Genomic DNA, 17,750 nt, shown 5'->3' on the forward strand with positions numbered 1-17,750 from the left:
TGGTCAACATCTCATAAAACAGCACTAACCATAAACGATTCCTTATAGTGCCTTTCACAACCGCAGGGCATCTCAAAATGCTTTACAGCTTCTGAAGTACTTTTGTAGCGTAGTCACTGTTGTAATTGATGCAGAAAGCATAGCAGCCAATTTCTGCACAGTGAAATCCCAAAGATTGTAATGTGATAATGACCAGATAACCTGTGTGATGTTGATTGAGCAATATATTTTGACCCAAGGACGCCGGGAGATTTCCCCTCCCATGGGAACTTTTACATCCACTGGAGACAGCAGCTGAGGTCTCGGTTTAATGTCTCCTCAGACAGTGCAGCACTCCCTCAATACTCAATACTCTCTCAGGAGTGTGAGCCTTGACTTTCACTCTCAAGTCTCTAGCTGGGTCTTGAACCCACAGCTTTCTGACTCAGGGGTGTGAACACTAACAACTGAACTACAGTTGACACTCTATCTTCTCATTGTCTTTACTGAGTGCTACCTTAACTGCCTATAGCACAGCAGTGACCTCCCTTACAAGTAATGACTTAGCTGTAAAGAGCTTTGGGACATGCCGAGAATGTCAAAGTTGCTATAAGAATGCAAGTTCTTCACTTTTACAATGTCCTCCTATTTCCCATGCTGCAAAAGAGGCTCCAGGTAGCCGCTTTCCAACAAAAACTGATTTAATATAGTGCCTTTAACATTTTTAAACGTCCTAAGAATACTTCACAGGAGCGTTGCAAAGCAAAATACAATATCAAGCCACATCGAGCCATATCCAAAAATTTAGTCAAAGAGGTAGATTTTAAGGAGCGTCTTCGAGGAGGAGAGAGAGATGGAGAGGTTTATGGAGGGAATTCCATAGTTTAAGATTCAGATAGCTGAGGGCACGGCCTCCAGTTAGACTCAGGGATGGCCAAGAGGACAGAATTGGAGGAACACAGATATCTCCAAAGGTTGTGGAGCAGGAGGAAATTAGAGTTGGGGAGGGGTGAGGCCATGGAGGAATTTGAAAACGTTCAAGATGAGGGTTTTAAACACTAAGATAAAAGCAAAATACTGCGGATGCTGGGAATCTGAAACAAAAACAGAAAATGCTGGAAAAAACTCAGCAGCTCTGACAGCAGCTGTGGAGAGAGAAACAGAGTTAACGTTTTGAGTCCGATTGACCCTTCTTCAGAGTTGAAGAGAAGTGGAGATGTGATGAAACACAATGCTACCCTTGTTCTGCTATTATCACATTCTGCTTTCTTACCTTTCTGCCACTATCAGCCCCTATTTTTTAGCACTAACCCACTACCATTAACACCCCCTTTGCCCTTTAGTTCATGACGTGTTTATCAATCCCTCCCTTGTCCCCACCTATCGGTGACCTTCTATCCGGCTTCATCTGCCCCACCCCCCTTTAACAGTATAAATTTCATCACATTTCCATTTCTCTTCAGTTCCGAAGAAGAGTCATACGGACTCGAACCGTTAACTCTGTTTCTCTCTCCACAGATGCTGCTGAGTATTTCCAGCACTTTCTGTTTTTGTTGTATGAGGATTTTAAAATTGAGGTCTTGCTTGTCTGTGAAGTTAATGTAGGTCAGTGAGCGCAGGTGTGGTGGGCAAATAGGACTTGGGGCATGGGCAGTAGAGTCTCTGGATAAGCTTGAGTTACGGAGGGTAGAATGTGGGAGGTCGGCCAGGAGTGTGTCGGAATAGTCAAGCCTAGAAGTAACAAGAGCATTGAGTCAGGCGATGTTATAGAGGTGGAAGCAGATTTTAGAGAAAATCGCATCTATTGCTGTAGCTCCAAAATATTGTAATGAGATTTGGTGTGGACTTTAATGGTCTCAGAATTTTAAAAATATAACCAGGGAACTTTGCTTTTTAAAATGTGTTTTCTCCATTTTAGACCCTCCAGTACCTGATGTACAAGTTGTGGTTGTAGAGCAAAGACTTCCACCACTCATCCTCCGTAGGGTAGAAAGTAAGAATGGGCCCATTAGGTAAGTGTGTCAGATTTATATTCAAAAATAGTAAATAGAACACCCAACAGTGTTATCAGTAAGATTTTAATTTCCAGCGTGTCAGCCTTGGCTCAGCAGGTGGCAGTATCATCTCCAAGTTTGAAGGTTTGAGGCCCATTCCAGAGACTTGAGCACAATATTTAGGCCGACACCTCCAGCGCAGTGCAGAGCAAATGCTGCAATATCAGAGGTGCCATCTTTTGGATGGGATGTTAAACTGAGGCCCCACCTGCCCTCTCAGGTGGGCACAGAAGATCCCATGGCATTGTTGGAAGAAGAGCGGGGTGGGGGGAGCTCTACCCAGTGTCCTGGCCAATACTTATTCCTCAAACAACAGCGCTAAAAACTAAAAACAGATGGCCTGGTTATTATCACGTTGCTGTTTTGTGGGAGTTTGCTGAGTTCATATTGGCTGCCACGTCTCCTACATTGCAGCAGTAACTACACTTCAGAAATACTTCCATGACTGTAAAGCACTGTGGGACGTCCTGAGGTTGTGAAAGGTGCTATATAAATGCAAGCCTCTCTCTCTTACGCACTGGACTCAGCTGTCTTGTTCTGTGCCATCATAATGGATTGTTCAATGGTGTCCCAGACAATAATTACAAAGTTATATTTTAAAAATGCCTTTAAACAATAATGGGTACAGCAAGAGATTAATTATTGTTTAAATCCACTAAGACACCAACAGGTTTTTTTTGGTCAGTATACACGTTGGGATTCCTACAGTTCCACAAGCTGTAAGATTGGCCTTATCGGCAACTTTGTAAATAGGGCCCAAGTCACTTGCTCACCATGCAAGCTTGACACCAAAATAGGGCACATCAAAGCCATCCTGTGCATCAGGTCATTGCTCACTGCGTATCACACAAACTCATGAATGGGCCTAAGGCTGTCACTTTAGGACCTGAAACATGCCCGGTCTACGTCAAATTACCAAAGAAGGGGAAAGGCGTCTCAATAATTTGAAAAAAACATGCAACTAGCCATTTTGCTTTGTTTTATGCACACAAGTGGTATTTTCCACTAGCAGGGTGCTACCGTCAAGCCAAAAAGACATTCTGCTTACAACACAAATGGGGTAATGTGGTAGATGAATTTCAATGCTGGTGTGATGCCAGGCACATGGGCTGCACAACTGGCGGATTGAAACAAACAGCACATCCCTGCAGCTGTTCGCAATAGACAGAGTACTGACCACTCTCAACCAGCCTGGGTTTTCAAAATTCAAAACATGACGTGTAACATTACATGGGATTCTGTGATTGGACAGCACCTATTGAACAATCCTGGTGTGCTAAGAATTGTGCTGAAAACCAATTTAAAATTATCAACCAGGCTCTTGATGTGGCTCACTTACACTTGCTTTAAGTTACATATATTCATACGCAGGGACCTGTCCTCTTCAGGCAAAAAGAACATGTCAAGGCATTGTTCCCTTTGAGAAATAAACAAAAGTATGGAGAACAGCAGTCCCCTGATACATTCTCCATGGCAACACATGTAATCAGAGTTGATTTGCCATTTAATCAGCACCCTTTTCTCTTGCAGTATAAGTTGTTGCTCCCTTTGAAGTTTGGCACTCTTGCATCTGTCCTGATGATTGCAAGACAAAACATTTTGGTCCATTTCTCTTTTTCAATAGTACTCAAGTTTTTATTCACAGTTCCCGATACTCTACGTGCAAAACTGAGGTCTTTGGAGAACAAATCATGCATTGAATGTAGTTGTCACTCCCAGGAACTCTGTACTTCCCTGAAGTCAGGACCTGCAGCACTCTGGATTCCTAAGGGGGGTTCCTGACTGTAGAAGGGGAGTGACGGCACTGAGACTTAACAATTCAACCTGCAGACAGCAATAGCGCAGCTGCTGTTTTAAAATTTTTTGCAAACATTAACAACAGCATACATTAGTACAGCAACTTTAGTGCCATAAAATGCCCCCAAGGTACTTCACAGAAGTGATCATCAAATAAGACTTCTCACCAAGCCATTTAAGGAGACATTAGGACAGGTGACCAAAATTTTGGTAAAACATATAGGTTTTAAGGAGAATCTTGTAGAGGAGAGATAGAGAGAGAGAGACAGACAGAAAGTTTAGGGAATGAATTCCATACCTTAGGGCCTAGGCAGCTGAAGGCACAGCTGTCAATTGTGGAGCAATTAAAATATGGGATGTGCAAGAGGCCAGAATTGGAAGAGCTCAGTGCAGTGTTTAATGGTTAGATTGAACTGTGTTTGATTATGTTAGTCTGGTAACTGATCCCAGCAACTGCACTTGATTGCTTAAACCTGTGGGTGGAGCTAGAGTGTTGAAAACCAGAGAAAGTTCCAGAAAGACTGAAGCTCCTTGCTGACACTAATGTGATGTAGAAAACCCTGTAAATTCTGAGATGTTTAAAGTTCTGTAAATAAGTTTGTTTGGATTTAGAACTAGAGCCATCCCTGCATGGTTCTGTGATAACTCAGATATCTAAGATACACAGCAAACTGGCAAATACAGAGATTGTATTATTATTTGTACAGAGCCAGTAAGTGCTTGTTACAATGACCATGATTGTCTTCCATGGATCATAGTGCTTGCTTGATTTGTTTATGATCTAATTTATTTCTCACCCATTTAGTTTTTATCAGGTAGTTGTTCTGCCCTTGCATTTGCAACAATCGTTCAATTGCAGTTCCCAAAACATGAGAAGCTTCTTTGGTCACAGAAGGGGCAGTGAAGCATATGTCACGGCAGAATTCTTGGCAATGGATGTTGAGGATGGGATGCGGTTTTCTGTGGGAGACCGACTGTACTACAGAGAATATTATAACGCTGCTTTAGAAAGTGGCAGGAATTATTCCTTCCTGCTGAAAACTATCAGTGAGTGGAATTATGTAAGTTGATATTTTATAGAAAAGCACTTTTAAAATTGTTTGAAAGCATAACGTCACTGCCCAGCAAAGTTGTGTGTGTGAGGGCCACCTGACCCAGAAAGGTCATTGTGTCAATGCTGCATTGAGGTGGCTGGTGTGGAAAATGGAGAAATTTACAGAGTGCTACAATCATGAGGTTGATAAGACGTTACGTTTTGGGGCTGTGTCTGTCAGGTAAAATTAAGGGTATCATGTTACCTGTTCTGACACCTGCCTACAGCAACACTAGATGGTTTGATTGTTAGAGATTAAACGGGGGTGTGGGGGGGCAGACTGTTTTACTGGGAAGACGACGCAGGGTGTATACACTTGGAGACAGTGGCAGCAACTTGTGTGCTAACTGCGAGTCTCCGAAGTTCCAGAAAAGTGCTAAGAATGTTGGGGTGTAAACAGTTATGCTTTAAACCATCCATTTTGTTCCAGGATGAAAGAGAGTTGGGTCCTCAAGGATAAGTAATTAGCATCTCTACCTGGACACAAGGCCCATGTGATTCACATTGCCTTGGAGATGGGCTTTTGAGTGGGGAATGATTTCTCATGTATTCCCGAAAACTCGCAGACCAGTTAGTCTGCCAGGGTCTGGGAGAGGGAAAGCAACTGGAGGCTGAAAGTGTCTATGGTTCACCATGAAGGATTGCAGGTGGGAGCTTGCACTCAGATTGATAAGAGCAAATTCATGGGGAGTTAAAACAAAGTTATAAGATTTGCCTAGCTTTAGCAAGAGGGAGAAGTATCCAGGAAAACTTGCATCATGAAAGACGGTTCTGGAATTAAAGGTTTCCAGGCTAGGAAAGGAAAAGCTTGGAAGTAAACCCTCGGGAGCTAAAAATAACTTTGGACCGCTGCTGGGAGAATTGAATATCCACTTAAAGGAAAATGTAATGTATACCTGTGAAATGTGTTTTTAGTGTTGCAAAAATAAAAAGGCAGCTATTCCATTCTGTGGTTTAAAGTGTAAGTTGTCCCCAAAGATAGTATGTAGTCTTCTGTTGCAGTAGTTATTTTAAAGCATGAAATCTTGTTGTATTATCCTTTTAGCTATTAACTGGATGCTTGGATTTTTTTGTTATCGGTCTCCATGGGAATCATAAAAAACAAGTTTCATGATGTTGACTTCTTTTACCATGGTTCACTAAAACAAAAATGCATTTTTCAAAGAATGGGCTGAAAAGATAGAAATTGAGAACTCTGAAATCAGATTTTCTTTCCTTGATCAATACTCCACCAGTTCTCTAGGTTTTCCACCCACTGTAGTTGACAGGGCCCTCAACCGTGTCTGGCCCATCTCCCGCGCATCCGCCCTCACGCCTTCTCCTCCCTCCCAGAAACATGATAGGGTCCCCCTTGTCCTCACTTATCACCCCACCAGCCTCCGCATTCAAAAGATCATCCTCCGCCATATCCGCCAACTCCAGCATGATGCCACCACCAAACACATCTTCCCTTCACCCCCCCCCCCCCCCCCCCCCCCCCGGCGGCATTCCATAGGGATTGTTCCCTTCGGGACACCCTGGTCCACTCCTCCATCACCCCCTACACCTCAACCCCCACCTATGGCACCTCCCCATGCCCACGCAAAAGATGCAACACCTGCCCCTTCACTTCCTCTCTCCTCACTGTCCAAGGGCCCAAACACTCCTTTCAAGTGAAGCAGCATTTCACTTGCATTTCCCCCAACTTAGTCTACTGCATTCGTTGCTCCCAATGCGGTCTCCTCTACATTGGAGAGACCAAACGCAGACTGGGCGACGGCTTTGCAGAACACCTGTGGTCTGTCCTCAAGAATGACCCAAACTTCCCTGTCGCTTGCCATTTTAACACTCCACCCTGCTCTCTTGCCCACATGTCTGTCCTTGGTTTGCTGACAATGCAGCAAACTGGAGGAACAGCATCTCATCTTTCGACTAGGCACTTTACAGCCTTCCGGACTGAATATTGAATTCAACAACTTTAGATCTTGAACTCCCTCCTCCATCCCCACCCCCTTTCTGTTTCTTCCCCCTTCCTTTTGTTTTTTCCAATAATTTATATAGATTTTTCTTTTCCCACCTATTTCCATTATTTTTAAATCTTTTATGCCCTGCTAGCCTTTCCACCCTACCCCCACTAGAGCTGTACCTTGAGTGCCCTACCAACCATTCTTAATTAGCACATTAGTTTACATAGTATCACCACCTTCAACACCTCTGTGTTCTTTTGTTCTTTTGTCTGTGACATCCTTTGATTATCTGCTCCTATCACTGCATGCTTGTCCCTACAACCACACCACCACCCCCACCACTTCCCCCCACCTTAAACCAGCTTATATTTCACCCCTTTCCTAAGATTCACTCAGTTCTGTTGAAGAGTCATGAGGAGTCGAAACATCAACTCTTTTCTTCTCCGCCGATGCTGCCAGACCTGCTGAGTTTTTCCAGGTATTTCTGTTTTTGTTTTGGATTTCCAGCATCCGCAGTTTTTTGTTTTTATCACTAGGTGGTGCTGTCTACTTACATCTCATCCCAGCAGCAACAGAGTGGAGATGATTGGTGATCCTGACAGTTTTTATTTTAAAGAGCAATGGAAGCCTAGGAGAAGCACTCAAATTGCTACACTATATAAAATTGAATGATTTTGTTATTTTCAAACACTTTTCTTTGTTTACTATTCACACGTAACTTCCCCTTAAATGCATTAATTCTGAATTCCGTTCATTTCAGCCGCTCCTTTGTGGTAGCGAGAACTACAAATCACCTCTCTCGGGATAAAGAAGTTTCTCTTGGATTCCTTATTGGATTCATTAGCGACTGTCTTATATTTATAGTCCCTGGTTCTAGATTCCCACAAAAGCAGGGTCGTTTTCTGCATCTGCCTTATCAAACACCTCCATCGTTTTAAAGACCGCTTTTAGGTCAGCCCTCAATGGTCTCTTTTCCATGGCAAAAGCCAGCCTGCTCAGTCATTCCCAACAGTTGCAATTTATTGCCCATTTCTGTTTGCCCGAGAAGGTGGTGGGGGTTGCTATATCATTCAGAGGCAGTGAGAATCCAATCACATTGGGATGGAGTCACATACGGGTCCAGACCAGGTGAGGACACCGGCTTTCCCCCCCTAACTGGCATGTACCAGAAACTGTGTCCAGACTGACCCAGGGCGCAAGACAGCACAGAGAGGAGTGACTCTCATTCCATCAGCCGGGGCTGAATTCGAGCCTGGTCTCCTTGTACTTTTAACAAGGAGAATGACAAAGGCTGTCCCATGCATTGGGTGTGGGGGCATAGGAATGTACAGAGGTAGAATAGACCATTGCAGTCTATCTGCAGGCTTCAGAATGTAAATAATACCAGAGTGTTCTTGTGCACCTCAATCATTTATTTTGTCTAAAAACTAGCCAGGCCGACAAGACCTGACCTGCCTCTATGATTAAAAACAAAAAAACTGCGGATGCTGGAAATCCAAAACAAAAACAGAATTACCTGGAAAAACTCAGCTGGTCTGGCAGCATCGGCGGAGAAGAAAAGAGTTGACGTTTCGAGTCCTCATGACCCTTCGACAGAACTTGAGTGAGTCCAGGAAAGGGGTGAAATTAATTAAATTCTTAATTAGCATATTCGTTTAGATAATATCACCAGCTTTAACACCTATGTGTTCTTTTGTTCTGTTGTTTGTGACATCTTTTGATGATCTGCTTCTATTACTGCTTGTTTGTCCCTACAACCACACCAACCCCCTCCACTTCTCTCTCTCTCCCCCCACCCAAACACCCCCCCCCCCACACACACACCTTAAACCAGCTTATATTTCACCCCTTTCCTGGACTCACTCAAGTTCTGTCGAAGGGTCATGAGGACTCGAAACGTCAACTCTTTTCTTCTCCGGCGATGCTGCCAGACCTGCTGAGTTTTTCCAGGTAATTCTGTTTTTGTTCTGCCTCTATGGTTGCCTGTTCCGCATGTGCACCATCCTCTATGTAAAGTAATTTAATCTCAACTCTGTTCACCTTCCCTCTGATCACAGAGCCTGTGGCAAAATCTAACAGTTTATTGAGGCTCAGCTTATGCATTAGCCCTAAGAATCTTGAAAACTTCAACCTCTGGCGATAGGTTAGTTGGTTACACTACTACCTCAGCTCCTTTTATTGTACAGCACTCAGTGAGGAGCACTTTATAAGTGCAAGTTATTGCAAAATGCACTCCATATTACAGCTGATATAAAACTGGCCTCTGTACAGTTATAAAGCAATAACCGAGGTTGGCAGTAAAAAGCCTAACAGATCCTCTTCAACCATCGACACTCCCGCATGGTTTCCTCGATTTTTGTCACCTCTGCCTAAATCCCCTGGTTTCAAAATGATTTGTACCTTATTAAAAGCTGTTCTATACATGGTTTGAATATTTTCTCCCCAGTAGATCTATTTCTGCTGTCATTGTTGCAAAATGGTCAGAGGTTATTTATTGGTTTTAGCCTTGCCTTCAGGAGAGATGCAAGTTTGCCATTTTGGGAAGTGAAGACACGATTTAAAGTCCACACTTTTTATTTCATTAGGTGAAGAAACAGTCATGTGTGACTTTGGCACAGTTAAAAGGTGAGCTGATTTGTGTTGTGCCTACTTGCATGATGCTCCCCAGTCTAACAACCTTTACAATTGGAAAGAGTAGGGTAGGGGGTGGCATAGTGATATTGTCACTGGACTAGTTCTCCAGATACCCAGGGTAATGCTCTGGGGATCTGGGTTTGAAATGGTGAAATTTGAATTCAATGAAAAAATCTGGAATTAGAAGTCTGGTGATGACCATGAAACCCATTGTTGATTGTCGTAAAAACCCATCTGGTTCACTAATGTCCCTTTAGGAAAGGAAATCTGCCGTCCTTACCCGGTGTAGCCTACATGTGACTCCATACCCACAGCAATGTGGCTGACTCTCAACTGCCCTCTAGCAAGCCACTCAGTCCTCAAAGGCAATTAGGGATGGACAATAAGTGCTGGCCCAGCCAGCGATACCCACGTCCCATGAACGAATAATAAAAAAATTATAAACCGTCTCCGCTCTAGTCTTGCCAACGGTTAGTAAACTTTAAAATAAACTCATCAGTGTAGATCCTTACTTGGCAACAGTGTAAAATGGGAGATAGTGAGTCGGCCCCTAGATCTCCCTTGAATTGAAATTAATGCGAATGAAGGTGGGGGAGCTGCCTAATCGCCACCTCCTGTTTTACACTATCACACAACCCCACAATCTACCCCTGTGTTAAGTGTTGCCATTGTGAAGGGCTGCATGTAAGTGGGAGCTTTCCCATTCAACGATTCCAAGGCTTGTGGTCGGTGCTGTTTAACTTTACCAACAATATAAGGGACCAGACAGATGAGTCCCCCAATTTTGTAGTCATGATTATTTTCAGGCCCAAATTTCAAATCTTCAAATGGTGCAGTAAATGTGTGAACCAGTTTATTGATAGGACGATGGAAGCTGCAGAAAACATGGGAGAACCTGGTGTCTTTCCACATCAAAGTATTGCTTTGTCACTTTCTCTTTCCTGCAATTTGCTCTGCTCCTGAAAATTTGTTGAAATGCTGATTGGGAGTCCATGGGTCTCCGTGCACGAGTCTACAAAACCCAGTAGATATCTGTGATGACTTGATGGAGCGCAGACAGGTTTCATAAGAAACACTAAAATTTTATTATGGAGACGTCTCAGAGTGCTTGCAACTAGACCCGATCCCTTGCCTGAAAGACTCCCCCAGCCACCCCCGCCCCCCCCAAATTTCCCACACTAAAAGCTCACTGGGCGAAGCCCATGCAGTACATCACATGACCCCGTGATTGACAGGAGGGAGGGACAATGCATGCAGTCACTACAATATGTGATTTAGACTAAGATAAAAGCAAAATACTGCGGGTGCTGGAAATGTGAAATCGAAACAGAAAAATGCTGGTAAAACTCAGCAGGTCTGACAGCATCTGAAGAAGAGTCATACGAAACTCGAAATGTTAACTCCCTCTCCACAGATGCTGTCATACCTGCTGAATTTTTCCAGCATTTCCTGCCTTTGTTTTATGTGTTTTAGACTCTTTGCTCCTGAGCACCAGTCCACAGACACTAGTGTTTGTCTGTATACATATTATAGTGCCTGGCAAAACCTCATTGAAACTAAAGATAAAACACAACTTGATCAGCAAACCAACAGGGACAACCTATGTGCAGACCATTAAGAAATTCTTGCTTTGTGTTATTCTGTCGCAGAATATTACTCCCGGGTGTGACTCATCTCTTCCCACGTAGCTCTAGTGGACACTGAGCTGAATAAAGCCAAGCTTCTGACTAACAGCTATCATCAACTGACCAGCCAAGGCTGGCTGCCTATCCTGCCCAACATCGCCCCCTCCTGACCTTGGGTGACAGTTAGTCTTGTGGAATCTGCACCTCAAGGCGCAGAACGTGCCACGCCAAATCCTGTTTAACATCTTGTTTCATCCACTGAGCTGCCGAATTAGCTCAAGGATAACATGACGTGATTATACGAAATGGTTTCAGTTCTGTCCTAATTATAATTCATTGGTTGAATTGTTTTACAAGATTGATTTCTGAAACTTAAAGCTACTGTATGGTTCCAGTTTTACGTTTACGAGGCTAAATTCGCCCCTGGATTTGTAATAGAATCTTAGAATTCAGGGAGACGTTACAGCACAGAAAGAGGCCACTCAGCCCATTGAGTCCATGCTGGCCCTCTGTAGAGCAATCCAGTCAGTCCCGCTATATCCCCGCAGCCCTGCAAATTTATTTCCCTCAAGCACCCGCCCAATTTTCTTTTGAATTGGTTTATGGTTTCTCCTTCCACCATTCTCATCGGCAGCGAGTTTCAGGTCATTAAACACTCAGTGTTTAAAAAAAACCCACAACCTTCATGTATCTCTTGCCCAAATCTGTGTCCCTTGTCCTTGTGCCATCAATGGATGGGAGCAGCATTTCTTTGTCTACCACATTTAAACCTGTCATAATCCTGTTCACCTCTATCTAATCTCCCATCAATCTCCACTGCTGCAAGGAGAGCAACCCCAGCTTCTCCAATCTAACCTTGTAACTAAAATCCTTCCTCCCTGGAACCATTCTGGTAAATCTGTTCTGCACCCTCTCAAGGACCCTCACATCCTTTCAAAATTGTGGTGGCCAGAACTCGATGCAACAATCAGACTGTGGCCATACCAGAGCTTTATAAGGGTTCATTAAAACTCCCCTGCTTTTGTTAGCTATAAACTGGAACTTGACCTGTACAAAGATAACAGCACATATCTTCAAAATATAAACTGGTGTAGGTTTATAGCATGCAATTTATGTTGTCACAAATATCGCTTTTAACAACATGGGTAAGATGAGGCCAACTGATCCATTGGTACTTATTTACTTAATTTGCTAACACTAAATTGGAAGACACTCAATTTGCTTACACAAAATTATTTTCTTTATTTAGGTTCATCAAACGATGTACAGATTATGATTTTTTTAGGACTAGCTTCCTTGGGAACAGTTGGATTTCTCCTGCTTCTCTGTTATTCTTTGGTATGGTAAGTATGTCTTCACATGAACCAATGCTATTGTCTGCTTTATTGCAGTTTTTTCCCTTGTCTCAGGTCCCCTTCCGCTGAAGCCCTCATCTGGATTTGAATGTTCCAATGCTCCCCTGGCAAGCCTTTGATCTTCCATCCTTCATTAACTTGAACTCGTCCAAGGTTCTGCCGCCCATACCCTGACTGGCACCGGGCCCCATTCATTCATCCCTTCCTGCGCTCAAGGACTTACGTTGGCTCCCAGTTTGGCAATGCCTTAAATTTAAAATTATCATTCTTGTTTTCAAAACCTCTCTTCAGCTACACCTGCTCCTTGCCTCAGTAACCTTCTACTTCTTCCCAATATCTCTACACTTCTCCAATTCCGGCCTTTTGAGCATCCCTCAATTCCATCTCTCCATTCTTGGATGGCCATGCCTTCAGTTGCTGAGGCCCTAAGTTCTGGAATTCTCCCCCTAAGCCCCTCCACGTCTCTCTCCTCCTTTAATAAGCTGCTTAAGACCTATCCCTTTGTCCAAACTGTTGGCCCCCTGCCCTAATGTCTCCAGTCGTGGCTCAGTGTCAAATTTTGTTGTAACGTTCCTACAAAGCAGCACTTGCTACTTTTAAAGGTGCTGTATAAATGTAAGTTGCTGTTGCGTCATGCTTCCTTGCTCCTGATGGAGGATTGGCCATGAATTTCTATAGACTTCTCTTAAATCCCCAAGGTATTTCCTGACCTAGCAACTCCTGTGACTAAGTGAGGAGCTAAGTGTGCTGCTCCCAGGCCCTGTCCAATCCAGGTCTTTAGTCAGTTGCTAAGGAGACATGTGTTGGCAACCCTCCTTGGGCTGTTATCTTCACCTGAGGAAAACTCCCCAACTTGGCTCTCCCGCTTCAGCTATTACTGCTGCAACTCAGGGGTTTGGCCAGGCCTTGTTGCTGCAGTCCTGAGAGGACTGATGCTCCTGCACCCTGTGAAGTTACCATGTTTTACAAATTGATAGTACTCTCTGGTGCGGTGAGTGAACCAGCCCAACCTTGTGCTCAGCATCTTCAGAAACCTCCAAAAATTGAAGATTAATCTCCTTGACACAGCTGCAGACAACACCCAGGAGAAAAATCATAGGTGAATTAAAAACAATTTGTGCCTCCTTTTTCTCATTTTCTTTCCACATTTCTAGCTATTCATTACAAAAGTCTTGGCGATGGTAAGGAAAACTGCTGTCGAGAGCCAAGCAGGTAATAGAGTCTTCCTCTTTCCCAAGTGGCTAGTGGGGCATCAGAAGGATGGACATGTTGGGTGACCAATGGCAGGAGAGGATGGGGGTGGGGAGTTGGAAGCAGGTGGTCATATCACAAGACAATTAATAGCAGTTAGCATGTTCTGCTATCTGACCTTTATGCCACTATTAGCACCAGCCTTAGTCTTTAACACTGTCATTACCACTCCTTTGTCTTGTGTCCACGACATCTTTGCCAAATCTCTCCTGAGCTCCCGCCTAACCCTGACCTTCTATTTTGCTCCACCTGCCACCCCATCTTAAGCAGTATAAAATCCATCACGGGGATGGTGATGGCGTAGTGGTATTATTGCTTGACTAGTAATCCAGAGGCTCTGGGTTTAAATCCTGTCACAACAGATGGTGGGATTGAATTCAATAAAAAAATCCGGAATTAAAATTCTAATGATGACCATGAAACCATTGTCAATTGTTGTGAAAACCCACCTGGTTCACTAATGTCCTTGAGGGAAGGGAAATCTGCCATCCTTACCTGGTCTGGCCTACACGTGAGTCCAGACCCACAGTGGTTGACTCTTAAATTCCTTTTGAGCTAGAGCAATTAGGGATGGGTAATAAATGCTGGCCTGGCCAGCGTTGCCCACATCCAATGAATAAAAAAAAACACTTTTACCTCCCTTCAGTTCTGAGGAGGAGTCATACAGAATTTTGAGCTGAGCGGGTGGGTGTGCGCGTGACCCACTTGTGCAATGATGTCAGGCGAGCATCCCAATGTCATCGCACACTCGTGTGATATTTCGGTTGGTGAGTGTGCGTGCCTGCTGGCAATTAACAGGCCTATTAAGGCATTCAGTGAATAATTAAATGGAAACTTGTGCTGCCTGTCCAACCTTACAGGTGGCGCGGAAGTGAATTGGCCAGGCAGTCTTTGGATTTTTTATGAAACCTTATCCACGGGCGGGATGAGGTTTCCAACAGGATTTAAAAATACAGTAAAAATGTTCGAATCTCATTTACAACATGTCCGTGCTCATGTGATAGAGTCGTGTGAGGCGATATGTTTTTAATATTTTTAAATTCTTTATTTGTGTTTTTAAAAATCTTCAGCTCCCTGAGGCGGCCCTGTGCCTTGGGGGAGCTTTCAGTGCGCAAACCTCTGTGCTCACCCTCCACCCTGGCGGTGCTCAGCATTGCAGCGCGCAAGTAACGCTGGCTGGCCATTGATTGGCCAGCCGGTGTGAAATGGAGGTCACGACCCGATCGCGGCAGGTGGTCAGCTTCGTGACCACTCACGAGCCCGCCAGCTGCGCCTGCACGACAAAGTAAAAATCCTGCCCTCTGTTTCTCTTGCCACAGACGGAGACTGACCTGCTGAATGTTTCCAGCAGTTTCCGTTTTTAATTCAGTTTGGCATGTTGGGATTAAAGTCGTATGTTTACATGTTTTGTGTGTGATTTTTATCAATGACGTCATAGAAATGCCAATTTTTTTTTGTTGTAACTTGTTCCTGAGAATTAATTCTCCACAGGTACATTCCCACGGGGACTGGTATGCTGGTAACAGATTGCAACCTCGTCCGCTCTACTTACAAATGAGCTAATCTTGGAAATGCATAATTTTACAATTGCTAACTCATGCTTCTCTGAATAAAGAAAAATGAATGTAAATATGTGGGGGTAGAAGGAGGATTTTAGATCTGTCAGGGTTTTATCATACAGTTATGGCTGGTGTGAGTTCTGTGGTTGAATGGGTAGCATCTGTGCCACTGAGCCAGAAGCTGTGGCTTTAAGTCCCACTCGAGTTTCGACCTTTGCAGCATCCTAGTGCAAACAGGCAGAGTCAACATGGTTTTGCGAATGGGAAATCGTGGTTGACTCATCTATCAGAATTCTTTGAGGAAGTAGCAAGTAACATGGATAAAGGGGAGACTATAGATGTGGTGTACTTGGACTTCCAAAAGGCATTTGATAAGGTGCCACAGCAAAGGTTACTCCACAAAATAAGAGCTCATGGTGTAGAGGGTAACAAGTAGCATGGATAGAGGATTGGTTAGCTAACAGGAAGCAGAAAGCAGGGATAAATGGGACAATTTTTGGGCTAGCAAGCTGTAACTCATGGAGTTCTGCAATGCTGGTGCCTCAATTATTTACAATCTATATCAATGACTTGGATGATGTATGGTTGCTAAATTTGCTGGTGACACAAAGGTAGGCAGGAGAGTATATTGTTAAGAGGGCATAAGGAGTGTGCAAAGAGTTAAATGAGTGGGCAAAAAATTGGCAGATGGATTAGAATGTGGGAAATTGTGAACTTTTCCACTTTGGAGGGAAGAATAGAAAAGCTGCATATTATTTCAATGGAGAGAGATTGTAGAATGCTGCAGTACAGAGAGACCTGGGTGTCCTGATATGAGTCACAAAAAGTTAGTATGCTGGTACAGCAAGTAATTAGGAATGCAAATGGAATGTTGTAATTTATTGTAAGGGGAATGGAGTATAAAATTAGGGTTTTTTGCTAGCGTTGTACAGGGTATTGGTGAGACCACATTTGGAGTACTGTATACAGTTTTGGCCTCCTTATTTAAGAAAGGATATAATTGCATTAGAAACAGTTCAGAGAAGATTCACTCGACTGATTCCTGGGATGAAGGGGTTATCTTATGAGGAAAGGTTGGGCCTGTAACCATTGGAATGACTGGTGATCCTATTGAAACATATAAAATCCTGAGGGGACTTGATAGGCTGGATGCTGAACGGATGTTTCTCCTTTCTCTAGAGACTAGAACTAGGGAACGCAGTTTAAAAATAAGGAGTCTCCCATTTAAGACGGAGATAAGGAGAATGTTTGCTTTTTCTCAGAGGGTAGTGAGTTTTTGGAACTCTCTTCCCCAGACAGCGGTGGAGGCTGGATCATTGAGTATTGTTAAGGCTGAGTTAGATAGATTCTTGATTGCCAAGGGAGATAAAGGGTAAATGGGGTAAACAGGAAAGTGGAGACAAGGCCACAATCAGATCAGCTCTGATCCTATCAAATGGCAGGGCAGACTCAAGGGGCTGAATGGCTCACTCCTGCTCCTAACTTATATGTTTGTATTTTCATATGTAACTGAACACAGTATTCTTATGTGGAATTTAGCCAAGGTTCTTGACAAGCTTAACATCACTTTCCCTGACTAGCCTTTATTTGGACCCTGTGTGAATGATACTTTAACCACAGGAACTATTGCAGAAGTTCGCTTTGTACTTACCACATAGACACATACACTCACAGCAAAAGAATTCTGAATTATGATTGTTAAGCACCTCTGGCTAATTTCCCCTCTTCCTCCACCCTGGGAGTGTTGTGGAGCTGACACCCACAACCCGTTCCTCCCACTCCTTTCTCCACCCCAAAATGGAAATTAGCTATCTAGGCCTGGATTGGACCTGGGAGTCTTTCAGCTCCACCACATGACACATTCATTCCCGGGGCTACCATGAGAGCCCTTCACTGAACATATCTAATAAAAGGGCACTGTAGCAGTCTTTAAAGTTGTACTTTTAGAAAATTAGACGAACTCTTGACGACAGACAATATAACTCCTGTTCTCCCCTCGCTCCCCCCACCCCCCATTATAGAGTCTAACCTATCTAAATGATTTATTTTCACGAGGGTTAATTTTTTACTTGTCCATGGTTTTACTCTCTCAGTTTCCATGAACAATAAGCAATAAACATGACACCAGAAATGAAGCGCTGTTGAGCTTACTGATGCTTTTAGAACAGACTTGTGATGCAGCATTAGATCAGGGGCTCTCCGCCATGCTTGCCATATTATGAACCCCTGATCTTACCAATGCCCGTAGGGTTGGGCCAACAGCTGTGGGCACATTCCGTGGTGACAGATGCAAGTGGGTGTAGGAAGATCCCTTACAGCCTGCCCTACTTCACCATGTGGGGCCGGTAAATTGGAGAGAAGATGGGAGAAATCTTCATTTTATTTTTAAACCTTTTTCTCCCCAGGAGCTTCAAGAAGACATGACGGCTGCCGAGAATGGCACTGAAAGTTTACTGT

General features: G+C 43.7%; 1 protein-coding gene across 19 annotated transcripts in view; it reads left to right on the forward strand.

The window, feature by feature from the left end:
* Window positions 1–17,750, forward strand: part of susd1 (sushi domain containing 1) — a 93,115-nt gene that overhangs the window by 73,495 nt on the left and 1,870 nt on the right. For 6 of the 19 annotated variants that reach the window (XM_041185599.1, XM_041185597.1, XM_041185593.1 and 3 more), the window contains 5 exons: window positions 1,898–1,991; window positions 4,636–4,877; window positions 9,455–9,494; window positions 12,378–12,471; window positions 17,699–17,748. In XM_041185599.1, coding sequence (XP_041041533.1) covers window positions 1,898–1,991; window positions 4,636–4,877; window positions 9,455–9,494; window positions 12,378–12,471; window positions 17,699–17,748 — 520 coding nt within the window. Of the gene's footprint in view, window positions 1–1,897; window positions 1,992–4,635; window positions 4,892–8,300; window positions 8,443–9,454; window positions 9,495–12,377; window positions 12,472–17,698; window positions 17,749–17,750 lie in introns of those variants that run through there. The other 13 variants (XM_041185601.1, XM_041185607.1, XM_041185602.1 and 10 more) reach the window with 11 other exon arrangements.

Source organism: Carcharodon carcharias, chromosome 4, assembly GCF_017639515.1.
Source record: "Carcharodon carcharias isolate sCarCar2 chromosome 4, sCarCar2.pri, whole genome shotgun sequence".
In the NCBI taxonomy this organism is placed as follows: Eukaryota; Metazoa; Chordata; class Chondrichthyes; order Lamniformes; family Lamnidae; genus Carcharodon; species Carcharodon carcharias.